At 41.3% G+C, this 23765-nt stretch overlaps 1 protein-coding gene across 2 annotated transcripts in view; it reads left to right on the top strand.

Annotated features, from left to right (window-relative positions):
- Positions 1 to 23765, top strand: part of ZNF609 (zinc finger protein 609) — a 239442-nt gene that overhangs the window by 27375 nt on the left and 188302 nt on the right. For both annotated transcript variants that reach the window (XM_064361417.1, XM_012443057.3), the window contains exon 2: positions 6541 to 7414. In XM_064361417.1, coding sequence (XP_064217487.1) covers positions 6668 to 7414 — 747 coding nt within the window. In that variant the 5' untranslated portion in view covers positions 6541 to 6667. The remainder of the gene's footprint in view (positions 1 to 6540; positions 7415 to 23765) is intronic.

The following is a 23765-nucleotide window of genomic DNA, read 5'->3' on the forward strand; positions in this document are numbered from 1 at the left end:
CTTCCTCCATCTTATAATGAGAAAATAGAGAAAATACGTAATGAAGCAGCTTGTCTAGTGTAAATGGAAATTTGAGTCCAGAAATCGTATCTCCTGACTCAAAGTTCAATGTTCTGTTTACTATACCATGCTACCCTCCTTGAATTGAGTATAGCATTTTTTTTCTTTGGCATGCAGCTTTTGGAGGGGAGTACCTAGCTAGACAGCCTTATTATCCATATTTTGTGTGTGACCTGTGTGGTCCCAAGCAGATTATAATTCATACACAACTGTCACATGCTCAGGCCAAAGCCTATAAGAGGATTGATCCAAAATCCATAAGAAAAAGGGAGGACAAATAAATTTACAGTAGAACAGTATTAGACAATTTACTGCTTAGACTGGATTATCTGTGGGTAGTTACCAGTTAAAGGAATTGGGTCTTTGAAGCCTTCTTGGATGGATACAGAGATCTCTTTGGGGTGAAAGAGAAATGTAGTGTTTCTTGTTATGTTTGGACATGAGTAGGGTCCAGCTGCTATTTTTGCCCTCTGAGCTGGAACAGAAATGTCACGTGAAAACTCTTTTCTCCTTACCCTTTTTGAAGTAGAGGCCTTGTTCATTCCTGAGGTAGCAGAGTGGTATGGTCTATGACGTATGTCCTTAAAAGAGCAATTAATGACCTGAAATGTGTGATTTACAAATGTATAAGCCTGTGGGCTGGGAGTCAGAGAGATGGATGTTCTTATGATGTGTTTTTTAAGCAGGAATGCTTTGGGTAAATACAGGGTACAGAAAGTGGCTGTCATGACCTATCTTGGTTCCTTAAACATATCCATGCAGAGAGGAGTTTCTTAATGATCAAGTGTAGGAACAAAACAGATAGTACCGACAACTCATGGTGGACAAGTGATTTCAGAGGCTGGTGAGTTGCAGTCCTAAAGAAGGAAGTGGAGTACAATTAGGCAGAAGCAAAGAAAAGAGAGGAAAATAATGACAGAAGCTTGTGTAAGTTGTTAAATGTCTTGTGGTCTCTGTAAGATATTGGTTCTCCTGATTCTGCACTTTGTCTGCCATGAAAGCAAGAGGTCAGTGCTTTTCATTTCCCGCTATCATATTGGTTACCCTACCTCCTGGGGTTAAACATCTCTGCAATGACCTGTCAAAGAGTTGATTATTAGCTGTATAAAGCCAGGGTTGCTGTAGGGAGCAGATGGGAAGTGGTTTGGCTGCTGCAGCCAGGCTGATTGAAGAATCCTTGGCAGTTTTACAGTGTATCTTTGGAAATGTACTACCAAAGTTACTGTGAAGCTTCCTGGGTTTGGAAATCTAGATTTCTGAAAAGTCACCTGGTTGAAACGTAGCACTAATGAAAACTCTTCACTCTCAAAAATAGGAATACAGGGACATTCTAAAAGAACATCAGGACCACTAAAGATGAGTCCTTGGGATATGTTTTCTTTGCATCCTGGTCATTCAGACATTTTGGGTAGTTTTCTAGTAGGGAAAGCACTTTTTGATAGGTATATTAATAGAATTATAGATTTGAAAAAGGCCTTAGAGGCATGTCTAGACTAACCCTACCACACATAGGGGAATCCTTTATGTATTTGCTTGACAGGGGATTATGCTTTTTCTGCTTAAATACTTTGAGTAAAATAGATATTAAACATTGTGGGTCATTGTTGGAAATCTCAGGATATTAAATTTTTTCCTGAGTTAAACATCTGTCTTTCTGTAACTCCTACTCACTGATTCTATTTCTACCCTCAGAGTCACAAAGTTACTTTCTCTCTTCCACACTGCGGACATCATTCATTCATTCATTCATTCATTTTCTTTTTGAGACAGAGTCTTGGCTCTGTCACCCAGGCTGGAGTGTAATGGCGCGATCTCAGCTCACTGCCTCCCAGGTTCAAGCCATTCTCCTGCCTCAGCCTCCCAAGTAGCTGGGATTACAGGCACCTGCCACAACACCTGGCTAATTCTTTGTATTTTTAGTAGAGATGGGGTTTTACCATGTTGGCCAGGCTGGTTTTAAACTCCTGACCTCAGTTGATCCACCCATCTCATTTCCCAAAGTGCTGTGATTACAGGCGTGAGCCACCGTGCCTGGCACCATCATATATTTGAAGCTAACAGCCTGTCTTCCTTCAGTGTTCTCCTTTTCAGAATAAAGAATCCCAGTTTCTAAGGCCTTTCCTCTTACGAAAGCCATTATGAAATGGCTTCCCAGTCTTGTATCATACTGTGCTCTGTAGTACATCCTTTCAGTTTATTAATATCATGCTTAAGATGTGGAATCTGGAAATGAGCACATATCATCAGATGTTCTTTTCGCCTCCAGCTACCATTTCAGAAAAAGTACAATTTTTGAAAAATGTGATGGCAATATTATTTGCTTACTAGAAAAAAAAAAAACAAAAAACAAAACAGTTTGCCATGGCATATGGAATTGGAATAAGAGGAATTTGAAAAAAATGTCAGCTTTGTAACTTACAGTTCATCTTTCCTTATTGTGGGTAAGGCTTTTTGAGGTACATTTTTATAACTTTTTGAGGTACATTATTAAAGGAATGGTTTTGTCTCACATGTTATTCAGGGATAATTTTTAATATCTGCATTGAGTTTTACTATTCATATTACAAGATGCAGTTGGTATTTGTATTTATAGGAATTATATAAATTTATGCTACATTGAACTGATTTTAGTATTTCAGGTAGTTTTTTTGTTTGTTGGTTGGTTTTTTGAGATGGTGTCTTGCTCTGTCGCCAAGTCTGGAGTGCAGTGAAAGGATCATGGCTCAGTGAAACCTCTTGTGTCCCAGGTTCAAGCGATTCTCCTTCCTCAGCCTCCCAAGTAGCTGAAATCATAGGATGCACCACCGTACCTGGCTAATTTTTGTATTTTTAGTAGAGAAGGGGTTTTGCAATGTTGGCTAGGCTGATCTGAAACTCCTGACCTCAAGTGATCCGCCCACTTGGATTTCCTAAAGTACTGGGATTATAGGCCTGAGCCACTGTGCCTGGTCATTCTTAATGAATTTTAATTGATACTGCATTTTTTGTTTCCTTGCACCTTTTTTTTAAATGTTATATCTTTTTCTCCTTTCAACTAAGTTATACGTTTTCATTTTAACCTGTTATCTTTTTTTTTTTTTGAGACACAGTTTCATTCTGTTTCCCAGGCTGGAGTGCAGTGGCGCCATCTTGGCTCACTGTAGCTTCTGCCTCCCAGGTTCAAATGATTCTCATGCCTCAGTCTCCTGAGTAGCTGGGATTACAGGGATGAGCCACCACACCCAGCTAATTTTTGTATTATTAGTAGAGATGAGGTTTTAACCATGTTTGCCAGGCTGGTCTGGAACTCCTGACCTCAAGTGATCCGCCTGCCTCAGCCTCCCAAAGTGCTGGGATTACAGGCATCAGCCACTGCGCCTGGCCTCTGTTATCTTTTTAATGCTCTCTTCCTTACTGGCATACTTTGTTTATCGTGCATCCTACAGCAGGGCAGCCAGTACAGTACACTGAGAACTGTCAGAAGCTCTCAGAAGCACTAACATTTTTCTGTTTTATATGCTTTCCTTACTCCTCCAGAGTCTCTCTTCCATTATCATTCTATTTTCTAGAGTTCTGTTGTTTTTCTAAGGATAAAGCAAGGTGGGGTTGTTTTAATGTGGGGTTGTTTGCCACAGTTGCAAAGATTGCAAAACTAAAAGATTATGATTTGGGGAAGAACTGTGCTTTAATAATTCCGTATCATGGAAATTCAGTTGGCATCTCCTTTCCTAGAGATGCCTTCCACCCCTCATAATAGAAAGATTATTTTCAGTACCATGTTCCATTGCCTTATTCACTGTCTTTTATTTGCTGTTGTATTTTCAGTACCTAGTTTAGTGTCTGGCACATAGTAGGCAACAAATAAAAGATTTTTTAGTGAATGAACAGATATGTACTATGCTATTTCATGGAAGCCAAGTCTTCTTGTGTAATGTTGAGAATTCCGAACACCTTACTAATTTCTTCAGAATTCTAGATCATTTTCAGAGTATCTTTTTTCTTTTTTTGAGACAGGGTCTCACTCTGTCACCCAGGCTTGAGTGAAATGGCACAATCTCAGGTCACTGCAGTCTCGACTCCGGGCTCAAGCCATTCTCCCACCTCTCAGGTCCCTGAGTAGCTGGGACTACAGGCATTACCATCTCACCCAGCTAATTGTATTTTTTATAGAGATGGGGTTTTGCCATGTTGCCTGAACTGGTCTTGAACTCCTGGGCTCAAGTGATTCTCCCGCCTTGGCATCCGAAAGTGCTAGGATTACAGGCGTGAGCCACCATGACTGGCCTAGAGGTATCATTTTTTAAGATATTATGTTTCCTTTACCTTGTGGGTAGATTTTTTCATGGTTTCTACGTTATATCCCCTCACCTCCACTTTTTGCTCATATCATATGAAATAAGATCTATGTAGACTTGACATTTGCTAATAAATAGTGGTTGGTTGCTGTTAACACTAAGGTCTCCATTTGGGTAATGGATATATTTTCTTTCCACATCTACAGCTTAACGACAGATAAATGTGCACACCTCTCCTTCTTAAATTCCAGTTGCTAGCAGGCATTTACCTGGCTCCTCTCCTTTGCTCTCCTACTGTGACATCTTTTCTTGCCCCTACACCCTTATTCTTTGACATTGCTCTGAGGGAGTACGTAAAAAAGTCCAATTTGTCCTGTCTCTATCCATCTGTAGCATTTACAGATCCCTACAAAGTTAGAGATCCACTTTGCAGAATTCACTCTTGACACCACTGGCTTGTTATTTCTACTCAATTATCTTATAAAAATTACTTTTTGGCCTGATGTGGTGTCTCACGCTTGTAATCTCAGCACTTTGGGAGGGTGAGGCAGGCAGATCACTTGAGGTCAGGAGGTTGAGACCAGCCTGACCAACATGGTGAAACCCCATCTCTACTAAAAATAGAAAAGTTAGCCCGTCATGGTGGCGCGCGTCTGTAATCCCAGCTTCTTGGGAAGCTGAGGTGGCAGAATTGCTTGAACCCGGGTGGCAGAGGTTGCAGTGAGCCAAGATCACACCATTGCACTCCAGCCTGGGTAACAGAACGAGACTTTGACTAAAAAAAAAAAAAGATTTTTTTTTAATGGGTACAGAAAGATGGTGGACAGAGGAATAAGCAAGAACGGAACTCTGGCTTTATCATAAAAATAATACTGGATGGTATATGTTGACTGCCAGGTTTTCTAGATGGTACACTCCTCAAGTCTTGTTAGTCAGGAGATAGTGGAGAGATTGCCTCTTTTTTTGTTTTGTTTTGTTTTGTTTTGTGGAGACGGAGTCTCTGTCACCCAGGCTGGAGTGCAGTGGTGTTATCTCGGCTCACTGCAACCTCCGCCTCCCGGGTTCAAGTGATTCTTCCGCCTCAGCCTCCCTAGTAGCTGGGATTACAGGTGCCTGACACCATGTCTGTCTAATTTTTGTATTTTTAGTAGAGACAGGCTTTCGCCATGTTGGCCAGGCTGATCTTGAACTCCTGACCTCAGGTGATCTGCCCGCCTCTGCCTCCCAAAGTGCTGGGATTACAGGCGTGAGCCACTGTGCAAGGCCATATATTGCCTTTTTAATACCCTATCACCACCACCCCCTTTTGTAGCCAGTCTCTTGTTTCCTGTGGTGTGCGGCCTGGTGTTTGTCAGTACAGTGCCATCAGTATTATATGAGAAAGGGAAGAGTTATCCCACATCCTGGTGTTAAGATTTTTAGTAGTCTCCAGTTTTTCATAAACATTTTTCTTCTTTTGTGTGTCTTCATAAGTATTTTAGTGGAAAGTGGGAAAGGCCACTTTGAATTCTGCTATTGAGATGTAATTTGAAACCTAGAGTTTGATATAGCTGATTTAACTTCTCTGAACTTAAGCTGATTGGTTGAGTCCCCTCTGAGATTGTCTCGTCTAGTTGAAGTCTTAGCCCCCTGTCCTGAAGTTGCTTTTTCCCCAGTTCTGCTTGTTTTTCCCTTTTATTCTTAGCATAATAAGACTTTCCTTCCCCAATAGAAGGAGGAATCTATTCTATTTTTAGTAGAGACAGACTCAGTTAGAGGGTTTTTAAAGCTTTTGCTAGATCATGTTCTGAGTCTTTGATGTTGTAACAAAAAGCAAGGAGAAAAGCGGGTATGAGTAAAGCTGTGCTAGAGCTTGACTGTGATGTGCCAGGGCCTGTATCGATTGAGGGAGGATTGCCAGCTGACAGTGGTAGTAGAAATAGGTCTCTTAGGAACGGGAAATCCACTCTCAAGGACTCCTAGTTAAGACTTACCAGAGAATCTTTGGGCAGTTGGAAATATTGTACTTTCCCCTAGGGAGATGGAGTGGGAATTGATTTTTTCCTTAGGTCCAATGTAACTTGGTTAGAAATACAATTGAACCTGTTGTGTCTGTTGTGATATGATAGTCCCATAGGAAGGGTCTGTTTTTGTGCGGGAGTTTATTTCAGACTGTCTCTTGCCTGTATTGTTTCTTTTAACAGCTTTTTAAATTTTCTTTTTCCAGCAATGATGTTGTCCACTGGGCATGTACTGACCAATGTGGCAGGTCTGAGAACATAGCTGAAGCTGAAAATAGGAAAGCTGGGGGCAAGGAAGAGCCTTGAATCTTGAGGTGGGACGTTGACTCTAAGATGTCCTTGAGCAGTGGATCCTCCGGAGGGAAAGGAGTGGATGCAAACCCGGTTGAGACATACGACAGTGGGGATGAATGGGACATTGGAGTAGGGAATCTCATCATTGACCTGGACGCCGATCTGGAAAAGGACCAGCAGAAACTGGAAATGTCAGGCTCAAAGGAGGTGGGAATACCGGCTCCCAATGCTGTGGCCACACTACCAGACAACATCAAGTTTGTGACCCCAGTGCCAGGCCCTCAAGGGAAGGAAGGCAAATCAAAATCCAAAAGGAATAAGAGTGGCAAAGACACTAGCAAACCCACTCCAGGGACTTCCCTGTTCACTCCAAGTGAGGGGGCAGCTAGCAAGAAAGAGGTGCAGGGGCGCTCAGGAGATGGTGCCAATGCTGGAGGCCTGGTTGCTGCTATTGCTCCCAAGGGCTCAGAGAAGGTGGCTAAGGCATCCCGCAGTGTAGCCGGTTCCAAAAAGGAGAAGGAGAACAGCTCATCTAAGAGCAAGAAGGAGAGAAGCGATGGAGTGGGGACTTGTTCAGAAAAGGATCCTGGGGTCCTCCAACCAGTTCCCTTGGGAGGACGGGGTGGTCAGTATGATGGAAGTGCAGGGGTGGATACAGGAGCTGTGGAGCCACTTGGGAGTATAGCTATTGAGCCTGGGGCAGCGCTCAATCCTTTGGGAACTAAACCGGAGCCAGAGGAAGGGGAGAATGAGTGTCGCCCGCTAAAGAAAGTCAAGTCTGAAAAGGTAAGAGGTGGCCAGATCTGACTGCCAGTCAGAACTGTCCTGGACTAACTGCTGAATACTATGTGTATTCTGTGGGAGGCTCATTAGTTTGTGGGTAATGACCAATTACAAGGTCAGAGAAGCTGGTAATGATAATGTGGTTTTGTTCCAAATTAGAGGATTCCCTGCAGACTCATTTATAGCAGGCCTGGCATTTTGGAACAGGATATCTGTTATTGGGGGCAGCTACTTTGTAGAATGAATTTTCTGTAGTCCTAGTTGGGACCTTCCCACCTTGTCCTTGCCCAACTTAGACACTTGTTGGTAGAGATTGGCATCAAACCTTTATTTGGTTCCCAGCTTGATGGGGTTTTCATCATCAGACTCATAATAGTTGATAAACAGTATGCCTTTGGTCATAATATAGATTGAGTATGGTTCTCGATGGGATAAATGGTGCTGCTCGGTCTCTGGTAATACAGAGGGTTAAACTTCATGGCATGTCTACCAAGTGTTACATTGCTGGCTACCAAAGAGCAAAGGGGCACATTTTTGGGGCAGGAGGTACTCATTTTACTGTGAGGTACTTAGACCTTATGAGTTATTGTTGTGGCTATGAAAGTTTGGCCTAGAAAGAGATTCTTTGGCCACTAAAGGTGTAGCTTTGTGCCAGGTAACTCCTACAACTATTAGGAATCAAAGTCTCCTGATGGTTTAATAGCTGCCAACAGTGTAATGATACCTTGCCTTCTGCTTGACTTGGAAGGACAGGTGCCTGCAGCCCCAGGAGGGCTTAGAACTGAGTCCCTCCTCTGGGAAGATGATCTTAGTTCGTGCTTCAGGAAATGGAACTTGCAGGGCTGGAGGAGAATAGGTGTGAGGCTAGGGTCAGCTCAGGCTGCTTTAAACTTCAGCCTATAATTTCCTGCAAAGCAGTGGCCTTATGATGAGCTGTTCATTGGCTCTTGATTTTCTGCTCTGTACTCTGCTCACCCTGTGCTTTCAGCTGATCCCAGCAGATGCAGTATAAATTGATTTCTCTGTAATTACATCAGCTGCAGCAGGGAATACCTATTTCCATATGTAAGTGTTAATAAATAAAGGCTGGATGTGTATGTTTGGGTGGTAGTGCCCTCTTAGTGCCTGGATTCCAGTGGTAGCTCATGCTTTCCTTGCTGTTGGTATTTTGGTCTTTGCCTCTGGCACATCTGTAGCTCTTAGCAACATCTGGGCTTCTCCAGTAATAGGGCTGTGAGTTTCTTCCACTAATAATACAATGTCTCATTCCCTTTTACCAGTGGCAGCTGCCAGAGAGGCTGCCTGTGTTTAGGTGGCAGATGCTAGAGTCCACTTCAGCAGAGTCAAGTTCCAGCTGGTTACTGGCTTGGCTCATCCTATGCTGGCTGTGATTTGCTATTTTCTCTTGGGTACAGATGGATAATACTGTTTTAAAGAGGCTTAGGAGTACTAGCAGTTGTTGCTTCTGTTCCAGGCCCATTAAACTGTTCCCTACATCTGGCTTCAAGAAACTCTTGCCATATATCCATATTCATAATAATTATTCTTCCTGTGCTGAAAACTACTTCTGAGGATGACCTTCATTCTCGTGTCTAAATTTTAGAGTACTGATCTCATGTTGCAACCTTCTAAGCCCACTGGTAATTTGTGGATGAAAGAATTAATATTGCTTAGCTTTATATTGGATTTAAGTGTAAATGTCCATGATTGTCTCCAACAGAGAAGCAAATGGATCCCATTTTCTCACATACAGGTGCAGGGACTGGTTGAGTAGCTACCCTTCAGATTATAATTGGGCTGAAAGATGCAGTCTCTTCAGCTAAGAATACATCTTGGTGTCAGGGAGTTTTGTCCCTTAATAATGTTGCTTTGCTATATAAACTTTGCCTCCCAGGGAGACTGTGAGAATGGGACAGTAGAATGAAAAAGAAAAGGGAAAGAGACTGTGCTTCAGTTTTTGAGAAATAGATAAAATTGCTGGCAAGTACTTTTAGAAGGAGACAATTTGCTATACGGTTTCATTTTAACATAAGCAAGAACCTGCTTTCTCAATTCCTTCCCCTATTCCCTCAACCCTTTTGAACAGTCTGGTTCTGGGGGTACCTTTTCATATTACCTTTGGCTATTGAAATAAATAAATAAATGTTTGGAAGTTGCTAGATTAAAACATGCTGTGCAGGGAGAGAACATTTCTGGACTGTGAGGAGCAGGAGAGGCAGGCTAAAGGAAAGAAAGTTAGGAACCGTGCAGTGAATGGAACAGCTTTTGAAAAACAAGAATCTCTCGGTTTTGGACATAATAGGTGCTTAGTGAGTATTTGTTGATTAGTTCTATAATTTATAAGCAAAATCTTTGAAAATGTCTTTAAAATTTTCACTCTGAGAAATTGGCTTGCCTGTGGTTTGAGATGTTTCTATGTAGGGACAATCAACAGAACCAAAACAGCAAAATATATGTTTTGATATAATCTAGGAACGCATCCTCTAACCTGGGAGTTGTCATGAAGAGGAAGAACTCATAAAATTTGGGAAGTTTCTTGACTGAGGTCTGTTGTGCAGAGTAGCGATGTTGACCACTAGCTAGGGGAGGATTTGAATATTGAAATTACTGGCCTGTCCTGGTGACTCACGTCTGTAATCCTAGCACTTTGGGAGGCCAAGGCCAGCGGATTGTTTAAGCTCAAGAGTTTGAGACCAGCCTAGGAAAATTAGCCTGGCATGGGTAGTGTGCATCTGTAGTCTCAGCTACTGGGGAGGCTGAGGTGGGAGGATAGCTTGAGCTTGGGAAGTAGAGGTTGCAGTGAGTTGAGATGGCACCACTGCATTCTAGCCTGGGCAATAGAGCCAGACCTTGTCTCAAAAAAAAAAAAAAAAAAAAAAGGGAGAGAAATTATCTTTCTCACGTTCTTCTCTCTTGTAAAGGAAGATATCTTAGACTATGGCTGAGGAAATTTTCTGTCAGACAAGATGTGGATTTTCATTCATGGGATCTCAGTTTTGCTCGACCATACCTTTCTCTGACAGGGCTCACTGTGCTGTTTCCCGGAGTTCTAGGAGAGACCAGAGATGGCTCTTAGCAACTGCTGCTGCTCTGCATTGTTATTGAACACTTCTGCCTCATAATTCCTGCCAGCTGAAGAGATGGGGGAGGGAATGTTGAGGAATAAACAAGACAGAGCCTTCTGGCTCTTGCCTGTTCCCCTCGCCTTTGGTTTGATTGATGGGTTGTTAAGTAAGGGATGGAAAGGGAGGTAGGGAGGAGGGCAGGCGCCTGTCTGAGTGTCCTGAGCTTAGTGCTTGTGTCGCCACTCTGACAGGCAAGAAAAAAGGAATTTACAAACCACAGATGGCAACGATCTATCTGTGCTAACTTTGTCAGGGCTTGTGACCAGGAGTTTAAGGTAAGACTCCTTCTTTTCCCCCAAATCATATAAAATAGCCAAGTAGGCTCTAGTAGTTAAAGAAAGGATCTTGAAGTTTGCAACTAAAAACTCCCCTCACATCTCTTTAGCTGCTGCTTTTGGTCTTGCAAGGTAGGAACACTGCACTTTGCTTTTCCCGTGTTTGAGTGTCAGCTTCTGCTGCTTTCAGAATGCCGCATGCATTTACCACTTCCCCCATTAGTTTAGGATACAAAGAAAACCATAAAATGTACTCTTTGCTCTTTCAACTTCTGATCGTGTGTGCTATCATATCCTGTGTTCTTAAGAGCATCTTGCTTTTTGTTGGTTTTGTATTCCTGCCCTAATTTGTGCTTTCTAGCTCAGCTCTCTTGTATTGGAGTCCCTCATTGCCCAACCAAGGTCAGGTCTCTTTTATTCCTTCTGATCCAAGGCTTCTCTCTTAACGCCTTCTTCCACTAGCTGTTATTTCTCAGCTATTGATGGCATAGCATTCAGCTTTGCTTCCTGAAACCAAATGCCCTCAAGCATTTTCCTTCATGGAAAAAATTAAAAAGTTGGTATTTATGTGGGACAGAGTTGTGGTCTGTAACTACAAGCTTAATTTATTTTTTCATTCAGAAACTCTGTTTTCCTTTTATGTGTTGTAATTCAAGGCGGTCCCAGAGAAAGATTATCATGTCCAGTTTCCTCATTTTATTGAAGAAACTAAGACCAGTGAGGTCCTGTGACTTGCCCAGCATCTCACAGGTAGTCACTGGCAAAGCCACATTTCTAGATACCAAATTCTTATGGCATGTTGTTACTCTGAGATTGTTAACAAATGTTTAACTGTCAGGAAGAATTCTCCATTTTCCCACTTTATTTATTATTTGCTTAGTATTACTGTTACTTTTCTTGAAACAGAGACTCACTCTATCACCCAGGCTGGAGTGCAGTGGCACAATCTTCACTCACTGCAACCTCTGCCTCCCGAGTTCAAGTGATTCTCCTGCCTTAGCCTCCTGAGTAGCTGGGATTACAAGTGTGCACCACCGTGCCTGGCAAATTTTTTTGTAATTTTAGTAGAGATGGGGTTTCACCATGTTGGCCAGGCTGGTCTCAAACTCCTGACTTAAAGTGATCCACCTGCCTTGGCCTCGCAAAGTGCTGAGATTACAGGCATGAGCCACTGCGCCCAGCCTGTTTGCTTATTTATTTATTATTATTATATTTTGGAGATGGAGTCTTGCTCTGTTGCCCAGGCTGGAGTGCAGTGGTATGATCTCAACTCTGCCTCCTGGGTTCAAGGGATTCTCCTGCCTCAACATCCAGAGTAGCTGGGATTACAGGCATGCGCCACCACACCTGGCTAATTTTTGTATTTTTAGTAGAGATGGGGTTTCACCATGTTGGTCAGGCTGGTCTCCAGCTCCTGACCTCATGATCCACCCACCTCAGCCTCCCAGAGTGCTGCGATTACAGGTGTGAGCCACTGTGCCCAGCCCTAATTGCTTTTTTTTAAAGACATGGTCTCGTTATGTTGCTTCTGCTGATCTTGAACTCCTAGGTTTATGCACTTCTGTCTTGAGCTCATGAGTAGCTGGGACTACAAGTGTGTGCCACCACACCTGGCTGTTTTTCCAGTTTGAAGACTACCTTGAAACACTAGATGAAAATGCTTACATACTCCAAAATTGCTCTCACCCCAAAACTGCTTTCACTTGTTTTTCACAGTGACATTAACATTGTAGACGCTCAATAAACAAAGGATCTTTGAGTTTAGGGTTTAAGGTAAGGTAATGAATGATGTCTGCACAGAATAACCATTAGCTGGCACTGAACCTACCCTGTTATTTATAAAGAAGAAAGGTTACTTTAAAACTGCCACTTTGAGCTTGACTACTTATGGTATATGTGTGTGTGTTGTGGAATATTTCATTCAGCCAAATTTCATTGTAATAATTGAGGAATGTTTCTTTCTTTACTTGGCAATTGCAGGTAAGAAAAAAACCCTTTTCTAGTGCTTCTTCCTTGGACACATCACTAATAGGCAGACCTTCAAATGTATCATGGATATTATTAAATATTTTGTAGAGATGATGTACTGTTGGATATTGTTATCACTTTTCATTCATTCGGTACACCAATTGAGTGCACTTTAGATACTAGGTTTTCTACTTGGTATTGGGTATACACTGGTGAATAAAATGGAGATGGTCTTTGCTTTTTGAGGAGCTTACAGTTTACCATCTACAGCAGAGTTCCTAAAAGTGTGTCCCATAAAACCATGTACATCACATCATCAGAGTATCAAAAATGCAGATTCTTGGACCCTGCCCCAGATCTGCTAAATAAGTTTTTGGGGTAAGGGCCTAGAAATCTATACTTCCTGAAGTCTCTCTAGATAATTGCTATGTATGTTAAAGTTTGAGAACCTTTGTGATTTTCCTTTCAAGATAGCTATCTCCTTTAAAACGCCAGCCTTCTAAACTTGAATTTCACATAAACTCTTAAGTGTAATTTAGTGGCTAAGAGCGTAAACTCTAGCCAGGCGTCCTCGCTTAAGCCTGGGAGGTCAAGGCTGTAGTAGTGAACTGTGATCACACTACTGCACTCTAACCTGGGTGACAGAGTGAGACTCCATCTCCAAAAAAAATATTAAATTTTTTTTTTTTTTTGAAAGAGAGAGAGAGAATAGGAAGGAGGAAAAAGGAAGAGAAAGAGAGAGAGAGAATGGGGAGGAGGGAGAAGGAAAAGAAAGAGGGAGAGAGAATGGGAGTATTGCTTTCTTGCCCAGGCTAGAATGCAATTTAGTAATGGGTATTGAAAAGCTCTTTTATACTGATAATTATACTTAATGATGTAGTCAGGAAGGAATAAGGGAAGAAGATAACAAACAAACAGCCAACCAATATTTAATTTAAACCTATGAAATGCTATGCGATTACTGAGGAGTGATTTACTTCCAATTATATAGTCACCTTTGGAATAGGTGTGAGGTGGTAATGTATGTTTTGTGTATTTGAAGTGGAGAGTTCTATAAATGTTTATTAAGTTTACTTGTTCCGGGTCTGAGTTCAAGTTCTGAATATCCTTGTTAATTTTCTATCTCGTTGATCTATAGAATCGTTAGCTCTTCTTGTTACATTGATCCTTTTGCCATTATGTAATGTCATTCCTCGCCTCTTTTGATCTTTGTTGCTTTAAAGTCTACTTTATCAGAGGCGAGAATTGCATCTCCTGCTTTTTGTTTATTAGTTTATTTTTACTCTCTGTTTGATTGGTAAATCTTCCTCCTTCTCTCTGAGTCTTTGTATATTGTTGCATGTAAGATGGGCCCGGATGCAGCATACCGATGGGTTTTGGCTTTTTATCCAATTAAAATATATATAAGTTTAATACCGGCGTTTGATGCTAGCTGGCTGTTTTGCCCATTAGTTGATGTAAATTTTTTATTGTGTTAAAGTTCTTTGCTTTTTGATATATTTTTGGAAAGGCTGATATTGGTTGTTCCTTTATATGTATAGTGCTTCTTTCAGAAGCTCTTGTAAAGCAGGCCTGGTGGTGGTGAACTCTCTAAGTACTTGTTTGTTCGCAAAGGATTTAGTTTTTCCTTCGCTCATAAAGCTTAGTTTGGCTGGATAGGAAATTCTGGGTTGAAAGTTCTTTTCTTTAAGGATGTTAAATATTGGTCCCCACTCTTTTCTGGCTTGTAGGGTTTCTGCTGAGAGATCTGCTGTAAGTCTGATAGGTTTCCCTTTATGGGTAACCTGACCTTTCTCTCTGGCTGCCCTTAGTATTTTCTCCTCCATTTCAACCCTAATAAATCTGGCGATTATGTGCCTTGGGGTTGGTCTTCTTGAAGAATATCTTTGTGGTGTTCTCTGTATTACCTGGAGTTGAGTATTACCCTTCCTTGCCAGGTTGGGAAAATTTTCCTGAATGATATCCTGAAGAGTATTTTCCAACTTGGATTCATTCTCTTCATCACATTCAGGTACACCTATCAAACGTAAATTAGGTCTTTTCACATAGTCCCATATTTCCTGGAGACTTTGCTCATTCCTTTTCATCCTTTTTTCTGCATTCTTGTCTTCTCGTTTCATTTCACTGAGCTGGTCCTCGACTTCTGATATCCTTCCTTCTGCTTGATCAATTCGACTGTTTAAACTTGTGCATGCTTCGCGAAGTTCTCGTGTTGTGTTTTTCAGCTCCATCAATTCACTTATATTCTTCTCTAAATTGTCCATTCTCGTTAACAGTTCGTCAAACCTTTTCTCAAGGTTCTTAGTTTCTTTGCATTGGGTTAGAACAAGTTCTTTTAATTCACAGAAGTTTCTTATCACCCACGTTTTGAAACCTGCTTCTGTTATTGGAACACACGTGTAATCTATTAAGCCTTGTTCCGTTACTGATGAGGAATTGCATTCCCCTGTAGAGGGAGAGGCATTCTGATTTTGAGTATTCTCTACCTTTTTACGCTGGTTTCTTCCCTTCATTATATATTTGTCCGTCTGTCGTCTTTATAATTACCGGCTTTCTAACTGGGTCTCTGACGTCCAACTTGTTGATTCCCTGTGCCGAGATCTGAGCAATCCACTGAGCCGGCCAAAACAGCGGTGTTAAGATTGATGGTGCTTTTCTGCCCGGGAATCTCCGGACTCTGCACCAAGAACTGGCGTGCTAAGGCACCAGCAAAACCACCACGCCGGCCACAAGAGTCGCCCTGGCGACCCGTGGGGCTCCTCCACTGGGAATCTCCTGGTCCGTGAGCAACAAATATTCGTCTGAAAGTGTGGCGTCCTCTCGTTCTTTGCGCTTTCACTGGGAGGTACGTGCCCGAGCTGCTAATCATCAGCCATCTTGGATCTCTCTCCACTCTATTAAATTTTTAAAGAGTGTAAACTCTGGAGCCAGACTACCTGGCTTTGTATCCTACCTTTGCACTTATTTACTGAGTGATCTTGACCAAGTTTCTTAATTGTTCTTCCTCAGTTTTCTTATCTGTAAAATGAGAGAAACAAAGCAACTACAATAGTTTGTGTTTATATATGTAAGTATGTATTTATTTATTTTTGAGATGGAGTCTCACTCTGCTGCCCAAGCCGGAATGCGGTGGTGCAATCTCTGCTCATTGCAACCTCCACCGTAGCCTCCTGAGTAGCTGGAATTACAGGCATGCACCACTACACCCAGGCAATTTTTGTGTTTTTAGTAGAGACAGGGTTTCACTGTGTTGGCCAGGCTGGTCTCGAGCTTCTGGGCTCAAGTGATCCACCTGCCTTGGCCTCCTAAAGTGCTGGGATTATGGGCATGAGCCACCATGCCTGGCCTTAAGTTTGTTTTTAGATTAAGTTAGCTAATTCATATAAAGCAGTGCCTGGCATGTAGGAAGCATTCAATAAATATTAGAAAAAATGAAAATACAATTTGATTGGAAATAGGTCTTAGTCTGTCCTAAGCAATAATGTACTGAAATACAACAACATTCCACTTTTCAGGAATCCCAGTTTGAATAGATCAACATGTTAGCTAAGACTTTTACCACCGTGGTCTGAAGAAGTTCCAGATCTAGGCTGGGAAATTTTCATGGTGGTAATGTGTTCTAAAGGCCCTGATATTTATAGTTGGAGGTCGGGGGAAGACCAAAAATTAGCTTAGGGTATATTGAAGTGGCCTGTTGAATTTCAGACTTCATATGAATCAAGTTTCCTTTCTGGCCACATCCCTGGTATTGGGTTGGGTATATTGGATGATGTTACTGTGGTTTTGCTGGTATATGCAATCTCATGGACACTGCAGTAGCGCTAAGTGTTTTTGTTTCTACACAAGATGCATGGAAAAATCTAAGTCCTAGCCATTAATCTTTCTCCTCCAGTGTGAACTTGTATTTTTGCCATTTGGGGATAAGAGCTTTTACCAGCAGAGCTCATCCAGGGAGGCAGCAGGACTTGGGCTTTCAGGCTGGAGGCGGCAGTAACATACACAGCTGAGATCCTGCCACTGCTGGCTATCTGAGCCCTCTCTCTGTGGTTTTCACTCTTGAAGCCATGCTTGAGTAACCCGCCTCCAGAGCTGCTGACAGGGCTGTGTTCAGAGGCCTTGGAAATTACACTGTTCATTTCCTTATCATCCCCTGACCTGCAGTGCAGAGCCTTCTGGTGCAGGAACAAGGCAGAAAAAATCCAGACGGCTCCCAGCCAGCATGTGTCAAGAGCTACAAAGAAGGAAATTGGACTTGCTCACTTAAAAACCATGGGGTTAGGCTTTGATTTTCAGTTCCTGTGGAGAGTTATTTGTGTGTATGAGCATGTACTATCTCTGTGTATATGTATAGAATGAGTCTGTTCATGGCAAAGCTGTGGAGGAGGAGCATCTGAAAGTAGAAAGCAGAGGGAAGATGGCTTTTCTCTTCAGTTAATTTCCCAGTTGTGCCATTGGGGTGGGCCTGGAAGCATTAGCATCAGGAAGGTGCCAGACCATATTAATATTTTAAAATATATTTCTCTCGGTACAGTTTAGTCATGGTTGAAAGTACCCACACATGAACCTTCCCTGCCTGGCCGAGAAGACATTTTTAACAAATCGTATTCCCCAAAGTCATTCATCCTAGATGACATTGACATAATCAATATTTAAGCTGCCTAAGAAAGTGTAGACTTTGGGTCAGTCCTCGGTAAGAGCAATAGCTCTTTTGAGATGAGGATAGTGTGATAAAAGAGAGACCTATGTGGTAGCTAAGGTGAGCTAAGGAGGAATTTGGAGCATTTTGGGATTTTCTGTTTATAGGGCAAAGGTCTGTTACATTTTAAGAGCTCATCTTTGTTTTGGGGGTTGGTATTACAAAGCAGTCTACTCTTTTTGACATTTGTTGCCGAAGGAGGCCCAGAGGAAAGATTCAGGCTGAAGTAAAATGTGAGCGGTAACAGGTTCTTAGCAAAGTTTACAAACATTCTGTCCTTAATTTTCCTTTTTCTGGATTTCACCTGCCTTCATGTTACTGGTGCCATTGGAGCCTTTGTGAAGTGGGAGAAAAAAGAAAGAAATCTTTAAGCTGTCAGAACCTGGAGGTGTTTTAAACCCTGAGTGTGTGTCTTGTTGAAAGTACTCTGTAGAGAAGTGTCTTCACATGAGGTGATGATACCTAAGGTGAGAGGGGATTACTTCCTTTTCCCTTCATATACATTAGTTGGCCCTGTATCAGCAGCATTTGAGAATTTGATAAAAATTTGGATCTCACACCTCCTCCCAGGATGTAAAGTCAGAAACTCCAGGCTTGAGACCCAGCAATTTTTTTTTTTTTTTTTTGAGACAGGGTCTCACTTTGTTTCCCAGGCTGGAGTACAGTGGCACAAATCAAGGCTCATTGCAGCCGCAACCTCCCAGGCTCAAGTGATTTTCTCATCTTACTTCCTACCTCCCCAGTATCTGGGACTACAGGTGTGTGGCATCATGCCCAGCTAATTTTTGAATTTTTTTAGAGACTGAGTCTCACTATGTTGTCCAGGCTGGTCTTAAATGCCTGACCTCAAGCCATCCTGCTGCCTCGGTCTCCCAAAATGTTGGGATTACAGATGTGAGCCACTGTGCCCAGCTGAGACCCAACAATTTGTGTTTTAACATTAGCTGTCCTGTTGATTGAGATACACATTAAAGTTTGATATCCGCTATTGTAGAGCACTCTTCCCTCTTAATAGTTAAATTGAAATTACCAAAAACTTTAAAGAGTAAAATGTAATCCTGGGCAGTAGGTATGATTTTTTTCTCTTCTTTGAGTGATATCCATGTATATTTTTAACTCTTTGTGGACAAACTGACAGGAACCTAAAATTGGAATGAATATCTAAGGGTCTGGGACTTTCAGAGCAGAACAGTAGAAAAGATACTCAAAAAAGACCTACTTTTCTAATCAGAATGGTGGAAGTAACTAATAGTACTGACCACATAGGGTTATTGTGAGGATTAAATGAGATAAAAAATGTTAAGCACTCAGCACAGTGCCTAGCATTATAGTAAGTAACCAATATGTTAGCTGTTGCTGATGTTACTGTTCTTAGCTTTGAGGTGTGAGGTCATTGTGAAATTAAGGAGAAAGTATATCCTTAGAGACTTGAAGAGTTAATCCCCTGAAGGCTTTGGAAAGTAATGAATTTGTGATACCTAATATTTCAACTCCTATTGATTTCCAATAAGGCTTGAGGGAGAGATTGATTCAGAGCATTTAGAGGCGTTGAAATTTGGGATTTCTTTGTTTGATTGGTCAGTTTGGAAGTGTTTGTTGGACTTCTTTTGGTAGAGGGCTGATCTCAGGTTGAGAACCGTGGCGTTTGTTTGACTGCTCTCCATTACAGTCAGTTTCTTTGGTATATAACCAGCTTCTTAATTATTTTCCTAAGGATTGAAATGAAGATAACATGATTGTTTTCATATAGGAAGTTTCTTTCCTCTCTCTGCTAATCCTTGTAAGGTACAGACTTTAGCCTTTTGAAGGGATTAGCAGAAGAACAGTCAAAAGAACGAGGACTTTAGTCCCCTTATCCTTATTTTTGCTCTGTGTGATTTCAGTTAACCCTCAGACAACTGAGATGTGAAAATATTAAATGGAAAATTCCAGAGATAAATAAAGTTTTAAACACTACATTATTCACCTCATTTCTTCTCATCATGTAGATATCTTATCACACATCATCACAAGGAGGTCGAGTATAGTACAATAAGATATTTTGATAGAGAGTGAGAGAGAAAGAAAAAGACACCACATTCACATAACTTTCATTACAACACATTGTTTTTTTTAATTTTTAGGGTTTTTTTTGTTTTTTTTTTACAGTCAAGGTCTCCCTCTGTTGCCTAGGCTAGAGTGTAGTAGTACGATCACAGCTCACTGCAGCCTCAAATTCCTGGGCTCAAGTGATCTTCCTGCCTCAGCCTCCTGAGTAGCAGGGACTGCAGGCATATACCATCATACCGGGCTGATTTTTAAATTTTTTATAGAGCTGGGATCTCTCTAGTTGCCCAGGCTGGTGTCAGACTCCTGGACTGAAGTTACCCCTGCCTCAGCCTCCCAAGGTACTGGGATTACAGGTGTGAGCCAGCATGCCCAGCCCAAGTTATTGTTCATCTCTTACTGTGTCTAATTTATAAATAAAACTTTATCAGCCGGGCACGGTGGCTCACGCCTGTAATCCCAGCACTTTGGGAGGCTGAGGCAGGCAGATCATGAGGTCAGGAGTTCAAGATCAGCCTGTCCAACACAGTGAAACCCTGTCTCTACTAAAAATGCAAAAATTAGCCAGGTGTGGTGGCGTGTGCCTGTAATCCCAGCTACTCAGGAGGCTGAGGCAGGAGAATTTCTTGAATCTGGGAGTTGAAGGTTGCAGTGAGCCTAGATCACACCACTGCACTCCAGCCTGGGTGACGGAGCAAGACACTGTCTCAAAAAAAAAAAAAAAACAACACTTTATCATAGGTGTGTATGTACAGGAAAAAGCATAGCATATGTAGGGTTTGATACTATCTGCCATTTCAGACATCTGCTGGGGGGGTCTTAGAATGTATGTTCTGTGGTTAAGAGGGGACTCCTACTTTTTTGTGAGGAAATAAAAAAGACAGTTGTTAGATGTTTTGAGGAGGTCAGTTTTTACCCTGAAATGTTTGTTGTCCATTGGGACATGACAGTTTGTGCACCTGTGAAATACTCTAATTGCTTTTTAAATTTAAGACTACTGGGTTACAGCCCTGGTGGCAAATACTAGATTATGTTTTAATGAGCCAGACCTGGGCATTAAATCCTTTCTTGGACTCTGTTTTCATTTAGTAATAAGTTCTTTTTTTTTTTTTTTTTTTTTTTTTTTTTGAGACGGAGTTTCGCTCTTGATACCCAGGCTGGAGTGCAATGGCGCGATCTCGGCTCACCGCAACCTCCGCCTCCTGGTGAGTTCAGGCAATTCTCCTGCCTCAGCCTCCTGAGTAGCTGGGATTACAGGCACGCGCCACCGTGCCCAGCTAATTTTTTTGTATTAGTAGAGACGGGGTTTCACCATGTTGACCAGGATGGTCTCGATCTCTTGACCTCGTGATCCACCCGCCTCGGCCTCCCAAAGTGCTGGGATTACAGGCTTGAGCCACCGCGCCCGGCCTAGTAATAAGTTCTTTTACTTTTTTTTTTTTCACGGATCATAGGAAACAAGAGTTCTTTTTTTATTTTCACGTTTTATCTTTTATTTTATTTTACAATAAATGAGTAATGCCTGTAATGCCTGTAATCTCAGCTACTCGGGAGGCTGAGGCAGGAGAATTGCTTGAACCTGGGAGGTGAAGTTTGCAGTGAGCTAAGATCGTGCTGTTGCATTCCAGCTTGGGTAACAAGAGTGAAATTCTATCTTAGAAAAAAAAAAAAAGAAAGGAGGTATACTTAGACCAACCAAATCAGCATAATGTTATAGAAGTTAACATTCAGGTTGCAGAATTTCTTGGTCCTGAGACAGCTTAGGGTGCATATCAGAATCACTTCTGGAGCTTTTACAAAGTATCAGTGGGTACCTGATACCCTACTGGGTAAATCTTTGGGGCTGGAGACGCTAATCATATACTTTTTTTGTTTAAGACAGAGCCTCACTTTGTTGCCTTGAGTGCAGCGGCTCGATCTCGGCTCACTGCAACCTCCAACTCCCTGGTTCAGGCAGTTCGCCTGCTTCAGCCTCCTGGGTAGCTGGGATTACAGGCATAACGCTACCATGCCCAGCTGATTTTTGTATTTTTAGTAGAAACGGGGTTTCATCATGTTGGCCAGGATGGTCTTGACATCCTGACCTCATGATCCGCCCACCTCAGCCTCCCAAAGTGCTGGGATTATAGGCGTAAGCCACCGTGCCCAGCCTACTTTTTTTTTTAAAGTTCAACAGGAGCTTGTAATGTTCCTCTTGGTTAAAAATCCCTATCATGTGAAAAGGACTCTCCTTTTTCATTGCTTAGTCTACAGGATGCTTATGTTGGGGTCATTCATTTAGGAATTCAACTATAATGAACCTGATTTCTCAATATCACCTTAATTGGGAGAATTAATTATTGAATTTCTGACAGCCTTTAAGGTAGAGCATCCATATCTGTGTTACTAATTCAATTTTAAATTGTTCCAGAATTGTTAAGGCAAATTTAAGCAAAATTTTTATGGTTGGATATATTTGCCACGTATAAGCTATTTGTGCTTTTTTTCTATGTAGATTAGTAAGGAGCAGAAGACAGGTTTGGATAATCAAGATTTATTGCACATTCAAAACCTTTCCTCATTGGTTTGTGAATGAATTTCTGTGCTTGTATTGGATAATAGGTTTTCCTAATTTTCTGGAAATTTATGACATTCCAAAATAAAATAATGTAGCAATGCAAAAAAGATCTTATTCCTGAGTCTGCTTCTGGATGCATTCAAAGTAAACATGCTGATTTAGGAAGAGGAAATATGACGTCACAGAAATAGAAGAAGTCTCTTATATCTTAGTTCTTTGTTGTTGATTTTCATATAAACAATTTCTTTGAAATCAAAAACAGCATTAATGTTTTGGGGTATAAAGTATTTCCTTGTTGAGATTTTAAGTCTTATGCCTGAAGAAGAGTAATTAGAATGCTAATTGTTATCAGAGATGAACGCATACCTAATTGTGCAGCAAAATCATACTTTTTAAAAAAACTTAGGTTCGGGGTACATGTTGCAGGTTTGTTATATGCATAAATTGTGTGTCACATGGGTTTGATGTACAGATTATTTCTTCATCCACATAATAAGCATAGCAAACTCATTGTGATATGTCATTTTTTGTCCAAAATAATAATTACATAACCTTAAATTCTTACAATAAAATTTAAATTAAATAATTTAATATAAAAATTTAAATATGCTTTTTAGTACTGTACATGTATTACCTATGTTCTCAGAATTTACATTAATCTGTACTTCAGATGGATCTTTTTTTAGATTTCGGAGTATCTCAAATTCATATACCACTGTGAGTAGGAGGAAAAAAATTGGCAAATGTGGGGAAAAACTCGTCATACAAAGTGACTACACATTTATATACACCATATTAGACTAGATCTTAATTTCATCACTATGCAGATTCCCAAACATCTGGTAGAGTGTCTGTTTTAGATAAAATTTGCCATAAGGCATTTTTCATTTTGCTTGTACATATGTGCTTGGATTGAAAATGTAAGGATTTGAAATCAAACAAGCTGATTGCTTATTACAATTTCAGAAAGAGGCTGAGAAATTCTTTCATTTTTGTTTGCCTCTGGTATCTTTCCTGTCCTTTCCCATCTCTTACAGGGATTAGATTCTAAAGTCAAGGTGTGAGCCACTCAGTCAGAAATTACTTGCAGAATTTCTTAGGATGATGCCATGTTGAAGATTGACATACTGGCTTCATAAATTCAACATAATCAATTTTGTCTTTAGCATTGAGACAAGCCATTATTTTTTCAGCTGAGGTCCCCATGTAAGAGCTGACTTGTGTGAAAGATAGACTATATCAATGAAAAATATGTATTTGTAAATACTAGAATCACCCTAAGCCTAGTAAAATGCTTATATTATGAGAGGCACATGGGAGTGGAAACAAGATTAAGAAACAGCCAATTGGCTGGGCATGGTGCTTTACATCTGTAATCCCATCACTTCAGGAGGCCAAGGTGGGTGAATCACTTGAGCTCAGAAGTTGGAGACCACCCTGAGCAACATGGGGAGGCCCCATCTGTACAAAAAAAGTAAATAATTAGCTAGGTGTGATGATACATGCCTGTCGTCCCAGCTACTTGGGAGGCTGAGGCAGGAGGATTGCTTGAGTCTTGGGAGGTCGAGGCTGCAGTGAACTGGGATCATGCCACTGCATTCCAGCCAGGAAAAGAGAGCATGACACTAAAAAAAAAAAAAAAAAAAGCCAATTCAAATCTCCTATGTCTGGTTCCCTCCAGAGCCTA

Source organism: Aotus nancymaae, unplaced genomic scaffold (genome assembly GCF_030222135.1).
Source record: "Aotus nancymaae isolate 86718 unplaced genomic scaffold, 86718_ANA_hifiasm-v0.15.2.pri h1tg000041l, whole genome shotgun sequence".
Taxonomy (NCBI): Eukaryota; Metazoa; Chordata; class Mammalia; order Primates; family Aotidae; genus Aotus; species Aotus nancymaae.